At 39.6% G+C, this 22,225-nt stretch overlaps 1 protein-coding gene across 3 annotated transcripts in view; it reads left to right on the top strand.

Annotated features, from left to right (window-relative positions):
• TRPC4 (transient receptor potential cation channel subfamily C member 4) overlaps positions 1-16,715 on the top strand; it is a 153,181-nt gene extending 136,466 nt beyond the window's left edge. For 2 of the 3 annotated variants that reach the window (XM_069882016.1, XM_069882022.1), the window contains exons 5-8: positions 393-587; positions 11,346-11,387; positions 14,045-14,134; positions 15,366-16,714. In XM_069882016.1, coding sequence (XP_069738117.1) covers positions 393-587; positions 11,346-11,387; positions 14,045-14,134; positions 15,366-16,082 — 1,044 coding nt within the window. In that variant the 3' untranslated portion in view covers positions 16,083-16,714. Of the gene's footprint in view, positions 1-392; positions 588-11,345; positions 11,388-14,044; positions 14,135-15,365 lie in introns of all 3 variants that reach the window. The other variant, XM_069882008.1, reaches the window with a different exon arrangement.
• The last annotated feature ends 5,510 nt before the right edge of the window (positions 16,716-22,225 follow it).

Consider the following 22,225-nt stretch of genomic DNA (forward strand, 5'->3'; position numbering starts at 1 on the left):
GCTGCTACACAGCAGAGTGATTAGAGTGATCTATGTGGAATAATAATGAGTTGCTATTATAACAAAACACCTCTTCCAGAAATGTAGCATTTTTCCACTTGTAATTATCCTTTAGTTTTTGACATACTTTTAATTATTTAAAAGCCTGTGGCAAGGAAAGGTTGAAAGTGGATATGTACTGTACTTATCTAACATTTCTTGACTGAAGTAAAGCACCTTAGCTTTGCTGTGTGCTGAAGACCTTCTGTCAAAAGACGATGTCAGTATTTTAAGAAGAAAATCAATTAGTATTTCAGGGTTGTTCTAGTTTAAGGTTTTCAGATTTTTATAGGTTTGTTTTATCTACTTAATTACAGCAACATCTGTGCTGGTGTTGTGTTTCTTGTGCACAGGATCATGCAGACATTGAGTGGAAGTTTGCTCGAACAAAGCTCTGGATGAGCTACTTTGAAGAAGGAGGAACTCTGCCCACTCCTTTCAATGTCATACCAAGCCCAAAGTCTCTTTGGTATCTGATCAAATGGTTATGGAGACATCTTTGCAAGAAAAAAATTAGAAGAAAGCCTGAAAGTTTTGGTACAATAGGGGTAAGTGTTGTGTTTTAATCTGCCTATGGTCCTCTTCTTTGCTATATAGATGAGTCTTTCACAGCCTTATAGAGCATCCAAACTGAGAAATAACATGCATATGAGTTAGAAAATACTAGTAGTGGAGAATATTTATTTTTTAAATTCACGTCATTCCATTTGACTGAAGAGAAAGCATCATCACATTCCTGTGCAATGACAATATGAATCATGACTGTGTCTCAACTACCTATAATGCAAGATTAAAAGCAAAACAAATATGAGAGATCCTGTGCCTATACTTGTCTACCAGTCCTAGAGGTATGGTTGCTGATGTCTAGCTCAAGGGTCACTGTTCAACTATCACTGATATTTCATGAACAACACACTTCTGTATGAAGTATTCATCATGGAATATTCTCTGTTTCTCTGTCTCTGCGTGTAGTAAAATGTGTTTACCATAAAAGCATTCTTACTGAAAGCTGTTCCCATTAAAGAAAATACTTCAAAAGGTAACAGCATTTACTCACATTTGCCTATATGAAATAACAGGTAGAGTTTTTTTTCAGAATCACCTTGGTACCCTGTTCTAATAGTGCTATCAGTGAAATTTCTAGGAAAAAAAGAGGGAAAATACACACAAGGGGAGCAAGAATAATTCTGTACCTGGATTCAATAGATGCCTGTGTAATATCTCAGCCATAGGCTTTCTCTGATAGCTGCAGTGTGTAAAGCAGATTTGAATTTGTCCCTCCTAGCTTTATCCAGTTGACATACCTCTGTCAGCCGCACAGTTTTTCTGTATTGTCAGAGGAAACATCCAGGCAACAACCCAACCTAACAATTATGCTTTTTGCATTCCCCAGACTGAGTGAATCAGTCCCTCAGTAACTAGGCTGCATTTAGTCAACTTCAACATAAAGAAAAGTCTTGTGGGTAAAATGTGGATTAAATGCGGGTAAAATTGCACTTTCCCTATTCCACAGGGATTTGGTGAATATTTATGTTTTCAAGTCTGTTGGGAACTAATATAGCAAAGTGAGAATATGAGTGCCATATGTGGGTAAGGGGAAGAAGAAAGAGTTATAGACCTCACGCTGTTAACTTTGGTAGCAAAACTTCCATTCATTTCAAAGAAGATGGGGATATGATATAATTCTGTGCTGGAGCATTATTCTATCGACCTTTCCTTACATATTCTCTTGTCATGTCCTGACATACAGTTTAGTCACCAGGTATACTTGGAGGAACAAGTTCACAGGGGTGTACAGATACTTGATAAAGAGGAAGAGTGACAGGTAAAACTAATTCACAATTCCTAAGCTGATGAATGGATTTTTTTCCTCCTTGTGGAAAGCCTCTAATCAGCCTTATTGCATTATCCTGGTCTTGTTGGCCAGTTTCTACATTGTGAAAGCAAAATATGCTTCACTTAGCTGTCATTCTTGTAGATAGGAAGGAAACACCCAGAAAAGGAAGCTTATAAGCATGAGAATGACATCTAAACAACCTAATCATAGATTACAAGAAAAAAACACTTAAAAATCCCATTAAAATTGATATTAGAAAAGCAGTGAAGTGAGACAAAGAGTGATTCAGATAGAAATAAAAATAAAAGACATGAACTAGCATGAATGGTGAAGAATTTCAAGAATAAAACATTACTGTGTAACCTAGCAAGAAGAAGAAGTAAATGCAAAGACCAGCTGGAGGAAAAACTGATATTTTGTTAGAAAGGGAAAATCAGAAGAGTGATGTACTTGTGTGTGTGGGAGAGTGGGCAATGCTTCTAGGCATTTGTTAAACATTTGGTAGGCATGATTAGCTAGTGCAAACTGATAGATTGATATTAAAATTCATGGAGTGACACCAGTGTATAGCAGCTGAGGACCTTGGGTTAGTTAACACAATACCCCTGTTTGACTGAGACCAATCCAGAATACTGTTACATATCCCTTCAAAACCTTCAGGATAATATTTTCTGTTTAGATTTCTCATCCAGGGTAAGGGATTTTTTTTTCACCCTCTCAAACTCTAGCTCTGAGAGTAAAAGCATTCCTGGCTCTGTGGAATAATAAAGAAGGGTAGTCTTGTGCTGAAAGACATGGTGAGGAAGGGGGTTCCGAAATATCACTGTCTAGAAATGAATATATTGGGTTTTGGAAACTGGTGCAGCAAAGGGTCAGAGGGCAGGGAGTCTATACACAGAGCTGGTTGAGAAGTTTTCCAAATAGAGCTTTCATTTCTTAATGAAAAAAATAATAGAATCCTTAAACCCTGACTTTTTCACTAATGTATACCAATTGGGAAAGACTTCAGTTTCAGGATGGAATTTCTGTTTGGAGATAGAAAAAGCAGGTGCCGTTTAAAACAAATAGCTTGGGCTAATGGAGACCCAGGTTCTCTTCTGTTCTCCAGTGAATATTTAATTATCTACCCCAAGCAGAAAAACTCTGACAGGAGAGATTTCCATTGCAAAATCATTAATACGTTGAGGGGGAAAATATGCTCTCTTGGAGAACAGAAGAGAAGGAGTTGAAACTGGTTTCCTTATGATTTTAGTGTGAACCACTAATTACTGAACTGTCCGGGGGTGGAAGATGTAGGTAAAGGAGAGAGGTAGGACGTTTTTGATTAATTTCTGTAGAGTAAATATATAAAAAAAAATGTTTCATGAAAGAAAACAAAAATCTCAAAGTTTGTGAGACAATAGGGCTGTATCCATCTCTAGTTTCCACTACAGGACAGGTACTTAGCTGCAAGTATAGCTAAAACCTCTCTGAAGTACAGGGCTCACCAGCAGAGCCATCATAGCAACAAGACTTCCAGCTGCCTGGAAAAGGTCAGCAGCCATGGCTGACCAGGCAGACTCAGTCTACACATCTGGGCATCTGATAAAACTATAAATATTTGCAGCTAGCTCTTCAGCTATAACAGAAGCCCCACTAGGGCTATCCGAATTTGGAACATTTTGCAGTTTCTAGTCCCAGTTATGCACTCAAACTCCAACATGGGATAAGATGTTGGTATGAGCTATGTGCTCTCTTTTCCACCTTAGGAAAATCTATCTGTACCCATCAAAGTGTGAAAGCCACTGTTCAGTCCAGCAGTCAGATCTACACACAGTTTAGGTAGAAGTAAACCAGATGCTTTTAACTGGATTTTCCCCAAGAAGTTAAGTCATCAACAGACACTCTGTTTTGATCTCAGTTTGTTCTGGAGGAACGCACTGCTTTCTGGTGTTCAAAAACTTATTCCCATTACTCATAGTGCAGACTTGGGTTCCCAGAACTTCTTCAGTTGTCCCAATAAACTGCATAACAAATTAAATTTAGAACCTCTGTGCCGTTGCAGCTGAAGGGATATGAAGAGTTTTCTCTGCTTTTTGTTTGGGAATCTCAGCTGACAGCTCTCTGACTCTGGCTTACTGGAATCTCCTTGTAATAACTCTAGCCTCAGAGCAAAAAGATAAGCTTTGTTGGGTCCTACTTCTTTTCTTTGAGTCCTGCATTATGAACTCCAATTCCTTCCCTATGACCAGTACTGAGGAATAAACATTACAAACTCAGTTTCAGGCTCATTTTCTTACATTGGTGTTATAGCTGTATGGACCCCATGTTGTCTGTAAAGCAGAACTCAGATTTTGAAACATTTTGTTCTGAAAACACTGAATACTAACTTTCGTACTTGGAAGCTCTAATCTATGGTGATGTACAGTTTGAAATCTTCTGGGTCAGAATAAAAGACCAAGGCAGCAAAAGGAACCTTGTGGTTGGTGTATATCACAGGCCACCTGATCAAAGAGAGCCAACTGATGAAGCCTGCTTCCTCCAGCTAGAGGAGGCTTCACACTCACAAGCTTTTATCATACGAGGGAACTTCAACCACCCTGACATCTGCTGGAAAAATAGCGTGGCAAGCTGTAGGCAATCCAGGAGACTCCTTGAGTGCATTGAAGATAACTTCTTAACCCAGGTAATAGACACCCCTACCCGAGGGGAGGCAATACTGGACCTCATGATCATCAATGCAAATGAGCTCATCAGTGACATCAAGATCGGAGGCAGCCTGGGCTGCAGTGATCACACAGTGGTGGTGTTCAAGGTCCTGAGGGCTATGAGGCAGGTGAGGAGTATTGTCAGGACTCTGAATTTCAGGAAAGCAAATATCAAGCTCTTCAAGGAGCTAGTCAGTAGGACCCCCTGGGACATGGTCCTCAGGGTCAAGGGGGTGCAACAGACCTGGCAAATATTTAAGGATGATTTCCAGAAAGCACAGGAGCGCTCAGTCCCCAGATGCAGGAAATCGGGCAGGGAAGGGAGGAGACCAATGTGGTTGAGTTGAGACCTGCTGGTCAAACTGAAGAACATGAGGGAACTGCAAAGGCAGTGCAAGTAGGGTCAGGTAGCTTGGGAAGAATATAGGAATGCTGCCCAGTTGTGTAGGAATGGGATCAGAAAGGCCAAGACACAGCTGGAGCTGAACTTGGCAAGGGAAGTGAAGACCAATAAGAAGGGCTTCTACAGGTGTGTCAATAAGAAAAGGAACGTTAAAGAAAGCATACCCCCACTGATGGATGAAAATGGTGACCTCGTATCAACAGATGAGGAGAAGGCTGAGGTACTCAACAATATTTTGCCTCGGTCTTCACCAACAACCACTCTTCTCACCCCTCCTGGGTCATGGGACAAGAAAATCGGGACCAGGGAGCACCCTCCCACTGTAGGGGAGTATCAGGGTCATGACCACCTGAGGAACCTGAACATATATAAGTCTAGGGGACCTAATGAGATGCCTCCCAGAGTCCTGAGGGAATTGGCCAGTATGGTGGCCAAGACTCACTCTCTAATATTTGAAAAGTCATTGCAGTCAGGAGAAGTCTCTGGTGACTGGGAGAAGGGTAACATTGTGCCCATTTTTAAAAAGGGTAAAAAAGATGACCCTGGGAACTACCAACCTTTCAGCCTGGCCTCTGTGCCTGGGAAGATCATGGAACAGATCTTCCTAGCAGCTATGCTAAAGCACATGGAGGACAGAGAGGTGATTAGAGACAGCCAACATAGCTTCTACAACGGCAAGTCCTGTATGACCAGCCTAGTGGCTTTCTATGATTGACAGGGGCAAACCAATGGATATAATCTATCTGGACTTCTGTAAAGCCTTTGACACAGTCTCCTTCTCTCTAAATTGGAGAGACAGGGATTTGATGAGTGGATGGTACGGTGGATAAGAAACTGGTACAGTGGATAAGAAACTGGTTGGATGGTTTCATTCAGAAAGTAGTTGTCAACAGCTTGATGTCCAGATGGAGATCCATGACAAGTGGCATCCCTCAGGGTTCTTATATCTTCATCAATGATATAAACAGCAAGATGGAGTGTACCCTTAGCAAGTTTGCAGATGACACCAAGCTGAGTGGTGTCACCAGAAGGCTGGGATGCAATCCAGAGGGACCTGGACAAGCTGGAGAAGTGGGCCTGTATGAATCTCATGAAGTTCAAGAAGACCAAGTGCAAGGTCCTACACCTGGGGTGGGGCAGTCCCTGATTTCAGTACAGGATGGGGGATAATGTGATTGAAAGCAGCCCTGCGGAGAAGTACTTGGGGATGCTCATTGATGAGAAGCTTGACATGAGCTGGCAATGTGCACTCGCAGCCCAGAGGACCAACCATATGCTCGGCTGCATCAAAAGAAGCATAGCCAGCAGGGCAAGGGAGGTGATTCTGCCGCTCTACTCCGCTCTTGTAAGACCTCATCTGGAGTACTGTGTCCAGTTCTGGAAATCTCAACATAAGAAGGATATGGAGCCATTGGAACAGATCCAGAGGAGGGCTACAAGGATGATGAGAGGGCTGGAGCACTTCTGCTATGAGGAGAGGCTGAGAGAGTTGGGCTTGTTTAGCCTGGAGAAGAGAAGGCTCTCAGGAGACCTTATAATGGCTTTACAGCACCTGAAGGGGGCCTACAAGAAAGCTGGGGAGGGAATTTTTACAAGGACATGTACTGATAGGAAGAAATTCTTCACGATGAGGGTGGTAAGCCACAGGAACAGGTTGCCCATTGAAGTTGTGGATTTTCCCTCCCTGGAAATGTTCAGAGCCAGGCTGGATGGGGCCTTGAGCAGCCTGGGCTGCTGGGAAGTATCCCTGCTTATGCTAGGAGATTTGATACTAGATGATCTTTAAGGTTCCTTCCAACCCAAACCATTCTCTGATTCTCTGATTCTACTATGGTATTTTCCAGTAGAAAAAAAGGAATAATGTGCATCCAAAGACTCAGTCAGTGCTAGGGGATACAAAACAGGCCATAGAAAGAATGCAGCTGGCTTGTTAAAGCCATTTTTTTTGAAGGGTCAGGCATGATATCTACATAAGAAAGCTTAGTACCAAAACCAGGAGTCATGACCTATGAATGAATCATGGTTGTATTAAATGTGTCACCAGCAATCCACTCTGCATGTGTATATGGATTTGCACAATTGAAAGTTCATTATATACAGAGTCACAATAATTTGCAGTGGACTTGCTAGTGAAAGGATTTATGAGGCTTACGTGAAGAATAACACTGTCAGTAGAAATAAGTGTGGTATGATTGCTTGGGCAGACCATCTCCAGTGCTGCTTATAACAAAGCTATCATTGGAAAGAACAGGGTCTGCAGGAAAGTAAGGTGCCTCTGAAAAGAGCTGATTAATTTACTTCCCCTTGGATTGTCAATTCTGACATCCTTTGTTGTACTGGGGCGGCTGAAGCAGTGGGTAGTGGAGTCAAGGAGAGCTTTTTCAAGGGACAGAATTTTCCTCCAAAGCAACATGCTGCCCAGCCATGCTGATGGCAGCTTTCTTAGCCATAGATAGAGCTGAGGGAAGGCCAGGATGGTTACATGTGATTTATTAGTATGTCAGGTCTGCTATTAATCAGATAGAGATCTTCTACCTTTCAGATTTCAGCACATTTTTATTTTCTGTCATTTTGACATATTCCAGGTATGCGGCATTCTTTTTAGCTATTATCACGAAGTATCTCCTACACTTAAAACTCTGAAATAACATTGTGTGCTGCTCTTTTTATATATATAGCAGTTCTATTAAATTTGTCAGCTCACCTTTGCAAAATCCAGACTAGTAACGTAACTCTGTTGATTAGGCTGAAGTTTTTCTGACTACCAAAGGTCTTTGGGTGTCTCATGGATACTCCTGTTGGTCACCTGAAGTCCATTGCTATTTTGAAATAGAAGAGATGTAAGGACGGAAACCTCAGTCACACTGGAATAAATTGCACTGATTTCCTCAAATTACGTTCCACTTCATTTCTCATCAATTGTGTTTTACCTATAATTTTAAGTTTTTCAGAGGAAAATACAGAAAGGATTGTCAGAGATATCTTCCAAAGGTGTTTGTGCATCTGTTGTTTAGATAAATAGATACCTCTTTTTTAGCTATCTAGATTTTTATGCCATTTTTTCCAAGCAACCTGCATGATAACTATTATAATTTCTCAGAGTAAATCTCCTTTCTCCTTTTCCTACTCTTTTTTTCTCCAAGTGGAAACTTCTGCAACTCCTAAGTCAATATAAATATTTTCTTATAATAAGTGTTGGATGTTGAGTGAAAAAATAACATATTCCAGACAAAATGGAAATCAGAAATCTGGAGTGTTTGTTTTGTAGCCAAGATCATCTCATGAGGAACTCTTTGTCAACACAGATAAGTTCTTACTGTTTTTTTGGGACACTTATATTCAAGATGGGGAGTATATCCTGTAACTTTGCACAATCTTTACATTTTCTCGACCTTTCTCACTAAGAAAATATGAATTCCTGCTTTATAAAACATATAATTTTGATAAAACACTTCAGATGAATAATTTTTACGTTTTTGACTGCTAAAGAGATTTTTCTTCCAAACAATGCCAATTACTAGGAACAGCTTAAGCAGGAAGACCGGAATACTTACCACTACTATAGAATTAACACTAAAGCTTTCTAGATGATATTATTACCTCCTTTGGAAAGCGATAAAAGTATCCCCTTGAATTTCATAATCTCATACTACCTTGTCATCAGAAGAGTGTTTCTTCCCCTGTTTCTCCCTTCCGTCAGACTTAACTTTTATCTCTTTGCTAGTAATAGTTTTCAACACTTATGCACATGGCACAGTGGTTAGTTGAAACAAATTTTGAATAACCACAAATTTGACTATGACCAGTAGAGAAAAGCAGGCTGGCTGAGAACTGAGTAAGGACAATATGAGAATGAATGCCATTTTATTTGTAGTTCATAGCTTGATTTCAGATTTCAGATTTTTCCTGCTTTCAGAAGGAATCAAATGTTGACTATGAACTGGAAACTGAATCTGAGCATTTAAACAGGAGATGGAGAATTAATGGGGTTAATAACAGTCATAGGTTATGTGTATGCATAGTTCCCTGCGTACTATGTATTTGTCTGTGTATGAAGACACACCGGTACATGCATTCTTTTTCAGCTTCTCAGTGGTATGGATTGAAAACAATTATTAAGTGCAGTACCACTGTTCTGGACCCGTTACTATAGAAATTAAATTGTTTACAGAGTACCCTAAACTGCACTTTTTGACATTGCATTGACAGGAAAAGCCACAGCCTCTGCTTCTGGGAGTTTCAGAGCTGATTTCCAAAAAAGTATAAACCTCACTTCACTGTTTCTTGTTATGGATACAGAATTAAACCTATGCATTTATTTCATATTTCACTGTAAAATAAAGCAAAACAAACAGCAACCGTGGAAAGCAGCCTGCACGACAAGAGTCAGCATGCATTTTATTTACAGGAATTATAACTGATGTGCGTTTCAATTACACCTTGAAGTATTTTTTCCCTTTACGTCCGAGTCAGATCTGTTGTTCAGAGCTCTCTTAGCCACGGACTCCCTTAGTGTTCTCTCAGCGGGAATGAAACATCTCCATCGTGTGGTCAACTGCGATAAATCAGGAAATTGCACCTTGCTAAAGACAGGTCGTGGGAGATATCGGCATTCCCAGGGCTGGCTTTCGTCCCTCTACCCTTAAACACAAGGAATTTCCATTTTCTCTTAAGGCATACACACACAAACACGATCTGGAAAAGTACTGAATACAAGATATTTATGTGTAAAGCCCTACTGCAAGACGTCTGTTCAGAGCAATTAGGAAATAATTATTTTCTCCTTTCTAGTATATTTTAAGACCAACCACACAACTACCGCATCCCTCAAATTAATTACAAAGAAGAGATCAATCCTAAAGTATAAACTGATTTCAAGTACAGCAAAACAACTAAGCATAAATTGCCAATCATTTTCAAGTAAAAGAAGATGGCAAAATACCTTACTGTGCCTGCCTCACTTCACAACTGAGGTCAATTTTAACAAGTATACTGAAAATATACTTTTATCCTATTTTAAGATCCTCTAAATGTTCTGTTTTGTAGAAATACAATCAGTGGTCAGACACCTTTCCTCACCAGCAGCATATATAAGAACCTAAGTTCAATTTGTAAGCCTTTCTCCAGTCAGGGATAATGAAGACCAAGAATAGGAAAATGTGACTCATGCTATTGAGGACAACTACAATTCAAGAACTAAGTAATTCAGGACCTTCCCCCCCACCCTCTTTCTACTGGACAGCCCTTAGATACAGCAGTATTATCTAAAGCAAGACTTCCTTGAAGCCTGTACCGCGTTATCACCCTGCCACGCTTCTTTTTGCAGTTCCTTTTCAGAGTTACTATCACAGAATCACAGAATCACAGAATAACCAGGCTGGAAGAGACCCACCGGATCACCGAGTCCAACTGTTCCTACCAAACACTAAACCATATCCCTCAGCACCTCGTCCACCCGTGCCTTAAACACCTCCAGGGAAGGTGAATCAACCACCTCCCTGGGCAGCCTGTTCCAGTGCCCAATGACCCTTTCTGTAAAGAATTTTTTCCTAACGTCTAGCCTAAACCTCCCCTGGTGGAGCTTGAGGCCATTCCCTCTTGTCCTGTCCCCTGTCACTTGGGAGAAGAGGCCAGCACCCTCCTCTCTACAACGTCCTTTCAGGTAGTTGTAGAGAGCAATGAGGTCACCCCTCAGCCTCCTCTTCTCCAGGCTAAACAACCCCAGCTCTCTCAGCCGCTCCTCATAAGGCCTGTTCTCCAGCCCTTTCACCATCTTTCCTTCTTATCCTCTCTCCTTATAACCACGAAATTCTGCACGGCAAACTAAGTTTCTTTATTCTGTACCCATCTCTGTAACCAAGTATTTTTATAGGAAACTAAGCAGGATTTTTTCTCTTTGATATGGTTTTACAGTGCAAGTTTTGTTGAGCTCTGTGTTAAATGAGATGTTAGTAGCCATAGCAAGTGTCTTGATAGCACTATGCTTATGTTAAGCTTTTCTCATTTCAGTAAAATGCTCTTCAGTCTGTGCAAGTGAGTGAAATGATCATGTTGTTCCTCTTCTGTCTCAGATCAGTAACTTCAGGGCTCTGCAAGCAGAGCCCGGGCTGCCCCATCACATCCGCGTCAATGCAGGAATAGAAGCACATTGTTGAGAATATAGGCAATCCACTTTGCCTTCCTAATGACGACATTCTTCCTTCTGTAAAGCTAATGACAAGCTTTGCTCCAACACTGCGATTTTTTCATCAGATGTTGATCTGTCTCTCTCAGCTTATTAGATACCACATACTGCACAGATTTCCTGGTTTGCTATGCTGCAAGTATTTTACCAACAGACAGGGATTAATGTTTTTCTATTATTTTCTTTTTTTTTCAGAGGCGTGCAGCTGACAATCTGAGAAGACATCATCAATACCAGGTACAGGTTCATGTTTATTGTTTATTTTGGGGGTGACTGTTTTTTCTCTTCCTCCAAAAGGCCTTCAGGAGGAAAAAAATTTAAAATTAAATAAATAAATAAAGAAGAATTTCATTAGAAAGCTGGAAAAAAGAAAAGAAAAAGCCTACAATAACATACTAACCATTATTTTTCCCACTGTAACATGGATTGCTTTTAAAAAAGCAAACACGTATTCTCCCCTTTCTGTGGGAAGTCATCAGGATCGTATGTTCAGCCTACTGACATGCTACATCAGAACCTGCTCTCCATCTCTCCAGCTTTGACTCCCTGTAGACAACTTCCTGTCCCTTAATAACCCCTCTGCCTAGATCTCCTGCTTCAGCTTCTGATTTTGTAGCACAAAAAGCCTTTGACACAGTTTCTCACAGCGTTCTGCTTGAGAAACTGTCGGCCTCTGGCCTGGACAGGCGCACACTCTCCTGGGTGGAAAACTGGTTGGATGGCCGGGCCCAGAGAGTGGTGGGAAATGGTGTGAAATCCAGCTGGAGGCCAGTGACAAGTGGGGTTCCCCAGGGCTCAGTGCTGGGTCCAGCCCTGTTCAATGTCTTCATCAATGACCTGGATGAAGGCATCAAGTGCACCCTTAGCAAGTTTGCGGACGACACGAAGCTGGGTGGAAGTGTTGATCTGCTGGAGGGTAGGGAGGCTCTGCAAAGGGATCTGAACAGGCTGGACCGCTGGGCAGAGTCAAATGGCATGAGGTTTAACAAGGCCAAATGCCGGGTCCTGCACTTGGGGCACAACAACCCCATGCAGTGCTACAGACTAGGAGAAGTCTGTCTAGAAAGCTGCCTGGAGGAGAGGGACCTGGGGGTGTTGGTTGACAACCGACTGAATATGAGCCAGCAGTGTGCCCAGGTGGCCAAGAAGGCCAATGGCATCTTGGCTTGTATCAGAAACGGCGTGACCAGCAGGTCCAGGGAGGTTATCCTCCCTCTGTACTCAGCACTGGTGAGACCGCTCCTCGAGTATTGTGTTCAGTTCTGGGCCCCTCACCATAAGAAGGATGTTGAGGCTCTGGAGCGAGTCCAGAGAAGAGCAACAAAGCTGGTGAAGGGGCTGGAGAACAGGCCTTATGAGGAGCGGCTGAGAGAGCTGGGGTTGTTTAGCCTGGAGAAGAGGAGGCTGAGGGAAGACCTCATTGCTCTCTACAACTACCTGAAAGGACGTTGTAGAGAGGAGGGTGCTGGCCTCTTCTTCCAAGTGACAGGGGACAGGACAAGAGGGAATGGCCTCAAGCTCCACCAGGGGAGGTTTAGGCTAGACGTTAGGAAAAAATTCTTTACAGAAAGGGTCATTGGGCACTGGAAGAGGCTGCCCAGGGAGGTGGTTGAGTCACCTTCCCTGGAGGTGTATAAGGCACGGGTGGACGAGGTGCTAAGGGGCATGGTTTAGTGTTTGATGGGAACGGTTGGACTCGATGATCCGGTGGGTCTCTTCCAACCTGGTTATTCTGTGATTCTGTGATTCTGTGACATGGAATAATTTTCAGATTTATTTTGATTTTTGTTGTGTTAAAAGGTTTGCAAGTCAAGCAAGATGTGGGCTGTACACTTGTAGGTTTGGTGCTTAATGGATTCTATATGGGAAATGACTAGATAAACTAGGATTTTTCCAACCTGTGAAAGTGACAGTGAGTCTGTCTGGAGCAGTGGAGGACTCCCCACTATGAGAGATGTTAACAAGCTGAAAGGAATCCAAGAAAGGGCCACCACAATGGTTAGAGGGCTGACATAAAAGGAGAAGCTTGAATTTCAGCCTGGATTAGGTTAAGGGGGTTATAATTGCTATCTTCAATAACATAGTGGGTGGATAAGGAAATGAGGGAGACAGATTTTCCTTAGAGGTGCACAGGAAAAGAAAGGGAGTTAATGGGCACAAGTTTCTGGAAGGAAAATTCCATAAGAAAAATCGTCATCACAGTGACTGTAGTAAAGAACTGGAAAAAAGTTGACCAGGGAGGCTGCAGCATCTTCACCCTCAGAGATATTCTGCACTTGACTGAACATGGCTCTGAGCTGGATCAAACAGCCTCCAGGCATCTCTTTCAACCTAAATAATTTTAGGATTCTTAGAAATAAAAGGCAGCAATGAAAGCATGTCAGAAAGCAGGTTAAAAATAAGCAAAACACCAAGTGGAATTTTATTCCAGCTATGCCGTAGAATTCATTGGCAGATTATTTGTGGATGCTGGAATTTTACATGAGTTCAAAACACATAGGAATAACTGTCACAGTGCATTACACCTAGAGCTATCATTTCTGATTGAGAAAGTCTCTGAATTTCACATCACGGGAGGCTTGGGAGAGTATAGAAGGAAAATAACATTATGCTGCTGCTCTAAACTTACACTGCTCATGAAGCATCAACAACTGCTCACTGTCAGATTGCATGTTACCGGCATGTGACATGCCTTTGGTGAAACCAAATGCAGCCATTCTCAGAATGGTTAATATCAGCACTTTCCATTGAAAAGCAGAACAGATTTTCAACCAGATCTAAGGTTTGTCCTTCTTTGTCATGTTCCTAAAGCACAAAGAATTACATGCAGGCCCAGTGAGTGTAGTTTTGGTAACCAGTACCAAGAAATCTAACACAATATTTTTTATTTTTAGGAGGTTATGAGAAATTTGGTTAAGAGATACGTTGCAGCAATGATAAGAGATGCCAAAACCGAGGAAGGATTGACAGAAGAAAATTTTAAGGTATATGATAACTTATATATTTATAAATTTTTATTGATTTTATAAGACTGTGAAGCATATTTCTCAAACTGCCCAGTTGATCAAGCAGTATATAACTTACTTCCTAATGTAGTGTCTGTGTCCTGATGGACCACACATAGATAGTATTGTACATGGACTCCAGCAAGTTGTCTCCTTTCTTTAGACAGAGCAGTTATCAATTTTATCAGATAGCTTGAATTATGCCCAAGTAAGGGGACAGCAAAGTGTGACGAAGTGTATGTAACAACATATTTCCTAAACCATGATGCAAATAGTTTCAGTGCACTAGGAAATAGAGATTTTCTGCTACAGATTCCGTTGTGCATTTATTTATATACAGAACACCTTTTACGTGATTTAAAAGATGAAAAACTTCAATAAGCAGCCAAATATTAAAATTGTTTGACACATATGAAGTGAACAGGGCTGTATATATAATAATGTTTACATCCATCCCTGTCTATTTCTATCATCTAACATTTCTGTTGCTGTTGGCACCTCAAACTCAAAATGTTCAAAATCATATTCATCTGCCTCAGCTTAGGCATGCAGCAGATACAGCCAGAGCCTGAGCTAATTACTTCATCATCCTTTCAGAGAATATCAAAAGAAATAGGGACCTCCTGAAGGCAAAGTGCCTTCTCCTGAGACAGGTCTTCAAGAGACAGTTTACACTGGCAGAAAGCAGCCTGCAGTGATTAGCTCTGACTTAGCTGCCAGCTACCAAGCATCGAGTGGGAATGCACAAGACCTACATGTGCTGCTACTCAGATGGAAGTGCACACGCTTGTTTCTGCCTTGTGCATTCATACATCTGTGTGTGCATGTGTGTGTGTGTAAGGGATGGTGTTAACACGTGATCACAATGCTGTTGTTACAATGGGATAACACTAACAGGTTGGCTCTAAGCCTTCAAGTTGACTATGCTCCTTCCTCAAGACTGTCAGTGATTTCTAGGAGTTGTCTAGGCTAAGGCACATTTCGTCTCTTGCTTCCTCTGATAAAATTGTTGATCACTTGTCTATCTCACCTGAAAGATCCGTTAGACAGAGTCTGACAAGCACCTTGAAAATGCCAAATATTATTCAGATAGCAAAGTTTATTACTGATCTTTAGAAAAAGTCTTTTTTTAATTTATTTTTGAATTATGAGAGGAAAAATCAGATTAGCTTTCTTCCTCTGACGTTTCATTTTTTTTCCTAATTTTTAGGAGTTAAAACAAGATATTTCCAGCTTTCGTTTTGAAGTCCTGGGTTTGTTAAAAGGGAGCAAGCTGTCTAATTTGCAGTCTGCAAAGAATAACAAAGATGCTGCTTCTCTGTCTGAAAATGAAGAAAACAGTGAGAATGAAGGAAACAAGAAAGGAAAGAAAAAGAACTTCAGCCTTTTTGACATAACAACAATGATTCACCCACGATCAGCCACTATTGCCTCTGAAGCACATAATGTAAGCAACGGCTCAGCAATGATGGTGTCAGAGTCTACTAAGGAGAAACATAAGCGTGTGAATTTTGTAACAGACATAAAAAATTTGGGATTATTTCACAGACGATCAAAAACAAACTCTATGGAACAATGTACAAATAAAATATACACTGTTTCTGAAGAAGTTTCCCGTCAACAGGCAGAAGAACAATGTGAGGAAACTGCTAAACTGGAAGAGGGAGAACTGACCATGAACTGTGAATTAAATGTTCACAGTCCTGAAGAAAAATGTGCGTTAGCCAAATCACAAAATAGCAGTGACTCTTCGGATTCACAGGAAGAGAGGAGTATTTGTGCTTCAGATACAGAGAAAACAGAGTTACAGAACTCAGAACCGGCCACAACGCAGGATCAGCTGGACAAGGAATTGGACATTAGCATTGACAGTGATGGGAAAGAGGAAACAATTGATCAGGGTGATTATGTAATAACAAAGTTGTGACACTTACAGGAGGAAGCATTTACAAATATATATATTTTGCATAGTGCTTTTGGGGGGGAATGTTTTAAGACTTATATTAGCAAACGCAGAACTACACTTTATAGTACTCAACTGTGGCACATGATCTTGTAACATAGTAGTCAAGAGAAAGATAATACGGGGACTTTCTGTTTTGTAGCCTGCTTTAGCTTTCACAATTTGTTTTACATTTTTTAATAAATGGAGGCATCTTGTATTCTTGTACTGTTGCAATAACCCACAGAAACTTTTTAGCTATCTTTTTCAATTACTAAATGCAATTTCTCTCACATGATAATTGACTCCTATGATAAATATTTTTCTATGCAAATAAAAAGTAGCTTAAGAGACTTGTAAGCCTTTATTTAACTTTGTAGGTTCTTTAAAGATTCTGGGCACCATCATAATCATAAATGGTTCCTGTCAGCATAATTCATGTCAAGCTATTAGAATCATTTATTTAAGTTGCTAGAACTTTTGTTTCAAAAGCTATACAGAAGCAAAAGATAAAGTATATTCTTTTATTTATTGAAGGAATATGAATACCTGTAAATTATGAAAGATCAGTCTATTTGATTATTTAATTGCAGCTTCTCACTCTCAGCTAGAGGTTTATCACCATCCTGACACTTATTAGAAATGCATTTGCAGGATTTGAGGAGAGTAAAAAGTGGTTCTTAAAGAGATATCTGTGGTTTGCTAAATTGATGATGGATTACTCCCCAGAAGTCCATAATCGCAACAGCTATTGCTTCTTCAATCATTTCCTTTTCCAAACGTGGACAATCTATGCACTTTAATATTAAACTGCTTACTAGCTTTTGCCTTCACAATTCACTTGCATTTGCTAAGAGAAACATACTTCAGGAATAAACAGACAAACAATGATCCCCAGAGTACTTGGAAAAATAGGGTAACTTGAGAAGATTTTAAAGCCAAGCCTTAAGAAAGTTTCTTTGATAATTTGGGGTTTTTTTGAAAACCTAATAGTATTTTTCATAACTGATGAGTGACTTACTGTCTTAGTCAAACCCAGTATTTTTAAAATTAAAAAGTCTATTGCTTTTTAATCAGTGACTGGTGTCCTACATTATTAAAAATATAATTTTGCAACTGACCTAATGATGTCCACCCTCGAACTCTCAGTACCAACCTTCTCCTCCCTTGAAACGACATGAATACGTCATTTTGGTTTTAATTTCCCTAGCCCTGCCAAGATAGATTCTGTATTTCATATTGACCTTTATTAAGGAACCTCCAGATGCATAGAATATGTTTACATCCCAGATGGAATCCATCACATGTAATTCTCACCTTGTAGGACCTGACCTAAAGCTATACCATTCTGGGCCTAAACTATCCTGGAACCAAACAGGGTTTTGAAATTCCAGACAAATCTCTTTCATCTCCAAACTTTTAGGTGAGTTTTCCAGCTCTGCTTTACACTTGTGCTACTTTCTCTGAGCTCACATATTGAAAGCTTCCTTCCTGCACATCTATCTGTGCCATGGCACCTAGGAGTGAATTAGTTGAACTGAAATGGAAAATATAAGCAGTAATTGGAAAATAGTTTGTATAGCTTTGCAAAAATGCATTCAAATCACATTTAATTATTAAGATGTGGTTGATTTCAATTTTGGCCTCTTGACTTCTCTGTGGATCCTCTCTCCTTCACATCTCTATCCTTGTCAACCTATAGATTGTGAGCTCCTTGGGGCAGGGCCTGTAGGTTTTCTGTTTGGAGAACACCTGAATTATTACAAGCATAACAAGAAATAAATAATAATAATGTTGGAATAATTTCATATCATTTTTACTATATCAACTCTTTTAGAGAGTTCTCTTTTCTACTGTAACATTTGTGTTAAGAATGACATAAAACCCATGTGTCAAGTGTTGTCACAAAGTTATTTATATCCCAGTTAACAGTCCTTCAACACCTTCACCACTTATTTCACTTTCTCATTCTTCATCATGGTTTATAACATCTTGGAGTCCTAAGCTTATTACCCTTTCACTAGCCAAATTCAAAACAAATAGTATTTGCTCCAAAGAATTTTCAATGCATTCCATCCATGTGTTTTCCTTTCAGACAAAATGTGCCTCAGCCAGGTATTTATAATGCCACCAGCACCATTATCAGAACAAGTTAACTTCTGCATACTATCCTACCATCATAAAAGCCTGTTTCTTCTATGCACAAAGTTCCCAACAGGGCAAAACCACAGGGTAGTTAACCAGAAACATCAGCAATGTCAACAAATCATGACACCACCACTGTGCTGGAAGACAATATTAGTCTTGGAGTAGATACAAGACAGAAGAGCAAAGACAGCACAGGTGGGCAAGATACTTAGGCGTAGGTCATGCCACTGTACTGAATAGCAATAGCTGGTCAGTCTTCTGCTGTCTTTTTATTTTCTTTTACAACCAAACACTGAAATCAATATTTGCTCTATTTTTATGTGATTCTTAGGCATCAATGCTTAATATCAATATGGACCTGACCCCATTCCATTTAAATTTAATGCCAAGTAAACACCTCATTTCATGGAAACAGATAAGAGCCCAAAATATGTTCAAATTTGAAATGATGATGGGGGTTTACGGCTTTGCAAAAAGCCAAAGACAGACAGACCCCCTCCTCCTTACATGCCTCGAAAAGGACATCTGTGCCAAGATAGATTTAGACATGCACACAGCAAGTTTTGTAACATCACAGTAGAGTTGTTATTAAGTTTTGCAAAGCCAAGCATAGTTTCTCCTCTGGATAAATAGAAGGTTATAAACTTACCCATTCCTGTGTACAACCCTCATCAGCATTGATATCTGAGGAACACAAAAAAATAGGATGTAAGCCCCTAAAAAAAGACAGTCTTTTGAAGTAGAGCTTAAAATTATTGAATGTTTCTAGAATTTAGAAAATAATCTAAACCCAAAGGGTTTGGTCCCAATATGAGGTTGTTACAGTTCAGAAAACATTTTTAAAATTTATGCATTTTAATATTCTTTGGTATGGGTACCCTTTGCATTTTCATCAGCTCCTGTGGAAGCAGTGAGAGTGCAGGTAACACAAAACTCTTCCATCCTAGCATAGTGAGGCAGGAGCCAGCTCGAATTCTTGCAACCCAGCCTTCTCAAGCACCTCAGGTCAAAGCCAAAGCCTATGGAAGTGGGTATCTTTATCAAAGCTTGTTTGATTTCCTATCTCCCCAGGATACACACTGATACACAGCCAGAGGTCAGTGATGCAAGGACTGCAAGCTATACCTCCAAAACAAAATCGCAAAAGCTGCTTTGGACTCCACGCTTCATTAGCTCTCATGGGTATTGCAGAGGTGAGAGCTATGAACCAGAGAGTTCAGTCTGCAAGACACTGTGAGCCAGATGCAGGCCACTGAACCACCTCTATATGGTACAATGCCACCAGAGAACAAGCCAATTAGATGACTCTCAGGGAGGAACCGTGGCTTTGCAGCTGGTTTTAATCTTGTTTTTTTGGTTCACAGGCTGAGACCATTGCATTTTGATTAGTTTAGGCTACAAGAGGGACTTGACACACATCTCATAGGTCAGGATTTAATGACCTTCCTAATCTGAGGATTTTTGTGAATAAGTAGTACCTAGATCCAAGAGAATATGTATTTTCATCATAGATGTAAGCGTTTAGAGCTATAAAAGTTGAGGAAATTCTGGTATCTATGCATCCAAAAGTTCTTCAACAGACTATTTGAAAAAAAGCATATCTTAAGATCATCCTTGGACTGATATTTCAGAAGGAGAATTTTTGCATAGTGTCCTCACAGGAATAAAGCGTAGACAAAAGAAACAAAGAAATGATTTTATGTCCTTCTCAAATTCTACTATGTATGATTTGCAGGCTATAACAACCCATTTCCTCTCTAAAGGTCAGATGAATATTTAATCAGAAAGTAGCATGAAAGAAAATAAACAAATCATGCTTAAAGACTGTGATGAGGCAATGAACTTTTGAATACAGTTCAAAATATTTTATATCAAACTTTCTTCTAGGAATATAGAGGTATGAGTTGGGCAACCACATAATCTCTTTTCATTTTACAGTCCCTGAAGAGATATCAACAGCTTTAGTGAGTGGGACAACCTCACAAAAACAAGAGTACTGGTACTAATAATGGCAGTGGCCATGATTGCAGGAGTAGTAGTAGCAGTATTAGTAGTTGTAGCAGTAGTAAATATAAGTGTAATAGTATCTATCCTTTGCCTGCTCTAAAGTTTACCTGCTTTCCACATCAAGCAATTATTTGATAACTCCAGTAAACTGTCCTTGGGGAGAGCTCTCCTCCAGCATAAGGCTGCTAATTTCTAGACTCAAAATCTTACTTCTCTGTTTTACAGCTCTTTGACTAGCTGAAGCTTTAGTTATGGAACAAATATTCGCTGTAGCAGGAGCAGATTAGAGATCCTTTGAGACAGTTTATGGTTAAGTATTTGGACAGACTCCAAAATAAATTTCTGCAGTTAAGGATGAATTTAAGCACTCCACATATGAAAAAAGAATTGAACCCATTGAACTACATTAAATCAAGTTCACTATCTTCTCTTTTAGTACTTGAGAAGTTGCCTTACTTGTGTAACCGTAAAATAATGGAGCAGAGAAGAATCCTTGTCAACACTGAAACAACCAAAAAAACATAGCAGCTTTCAACCTTCATGAACACAGGACTCTAAAAACGTCACGGATTAAATATTTTCCACAATTACAATTTAGCAGCAATTTAGAATTTATTGATGATTTGAGGTAAATCAAACAGATGGATTTTTAGCAGCATTTAATTATAAATCAATTTATCATTTAACAAGGTGATTTTATGGAATCTGTTATAATCAAAAAAATTACTTAAATACAGATTTGAAAAAATGCCAAGATTCATTCTTATCTAGTACACAATATTAAAATAATAAAGCACATATACAAGCATAAAGGTATAAGAACATATACATGCCCAGAGATATATTAACATTTAAGCATAGAAAGTTATATGGATATATTTGTGTGCATAGATAGACAAGTATAGAGGGCTAAGTGGAGAATTATTCAGCCATATCATAAACACAAATACTCATATGCAGCTACCAATGCATGGAAATAATTTTTCTCCATGACTAATATAACTTAATCCAGTTCTATCCCAAGCAAATTAAGCAGTAAAATAAAAATTGAAAGAGAATTTTTTTTATGAAATTGGACTTTGTACAGTGTTTATAGCAATCCTTTCCTTAGTACCCTCCAGTTTTATTAAGAAAAATAGAAGATCTGGTTTTTTCAGCACCCATTCTTTAAATGATACTGTGTCTTCCTTTCTTTGCTTTGTAAGACACCTAGGCTTTATATTTAATAGTTAATAAAAATTTCTTTAACTTACAGATTGCAAATCAGGAAACCATTAAGGAAGACCTTATCTGAAAACTGTTTCTACTGTGTTTATTTTCACAGGATTGTAACTTCACAGCTCCCTGATCATTTCCCACATTAATTTACAGTCTTTGAATACTGTGGCTGTGATCTGAAATCAGAACCACACAGAAGAAATATCAGCTTTTCAGCCTCAGGGAAATGTGCTCTGCTCATTTTAAGGGTCTGCAATAATGGTTTGCTTTCAGGAGAGATGCCCTTAAGTATGATTGATAATTATTTAATAGTCATTTCTAAAGAAGAATAATAATAATACAAACAAAAATAAACACACAATCTATGTTGGAAAAGAGAGAGACTAATCCATGTTTTAGTATTTGAGCAACAGACTTCTATCTAATACAAGCCAATCGTAAACATCAGTACAAACATCCCAGCTTTTAGAAAATCATACTCAAACCCAAATCTGGCACAAATTTCCCCAGAGAAATGGATACTGAAAATGTTTATTCATTAAGGACCATGTATGGTGGGGAAGGAGCATTTCATTTTTTTGTTTGTTTTCTATTTCTGCCAAACACAAATAACTTCTGAAACCTGAACTGTTCCCACACACTCACACCCCAAGCTGATGAAGAGAGAACCAGGTGTGTGTCATTGAGCCAAGACTATCCAGCGTGGTCAGGACAAGTAAGTGATGTAAGACTGAGTGAAAGCACTTATAAACCTG

The sequence above is a fragment of the Phaenicophaeus curvirostris genome, chromosome 1 (genome assembly GCF_032191515.1).
Source record: "Phaenicophaeus curvirostris isolate KB17595 chromosome 1, BPBGC_Pcur_1.0, whole genome shotgun sequence".
NCBI lineage: Eukaryota > Metazoa > Chordata > Aves > Cuculiformes > Cuculidae > Phaenicophaeus > Phaenicophaeus curvirostris.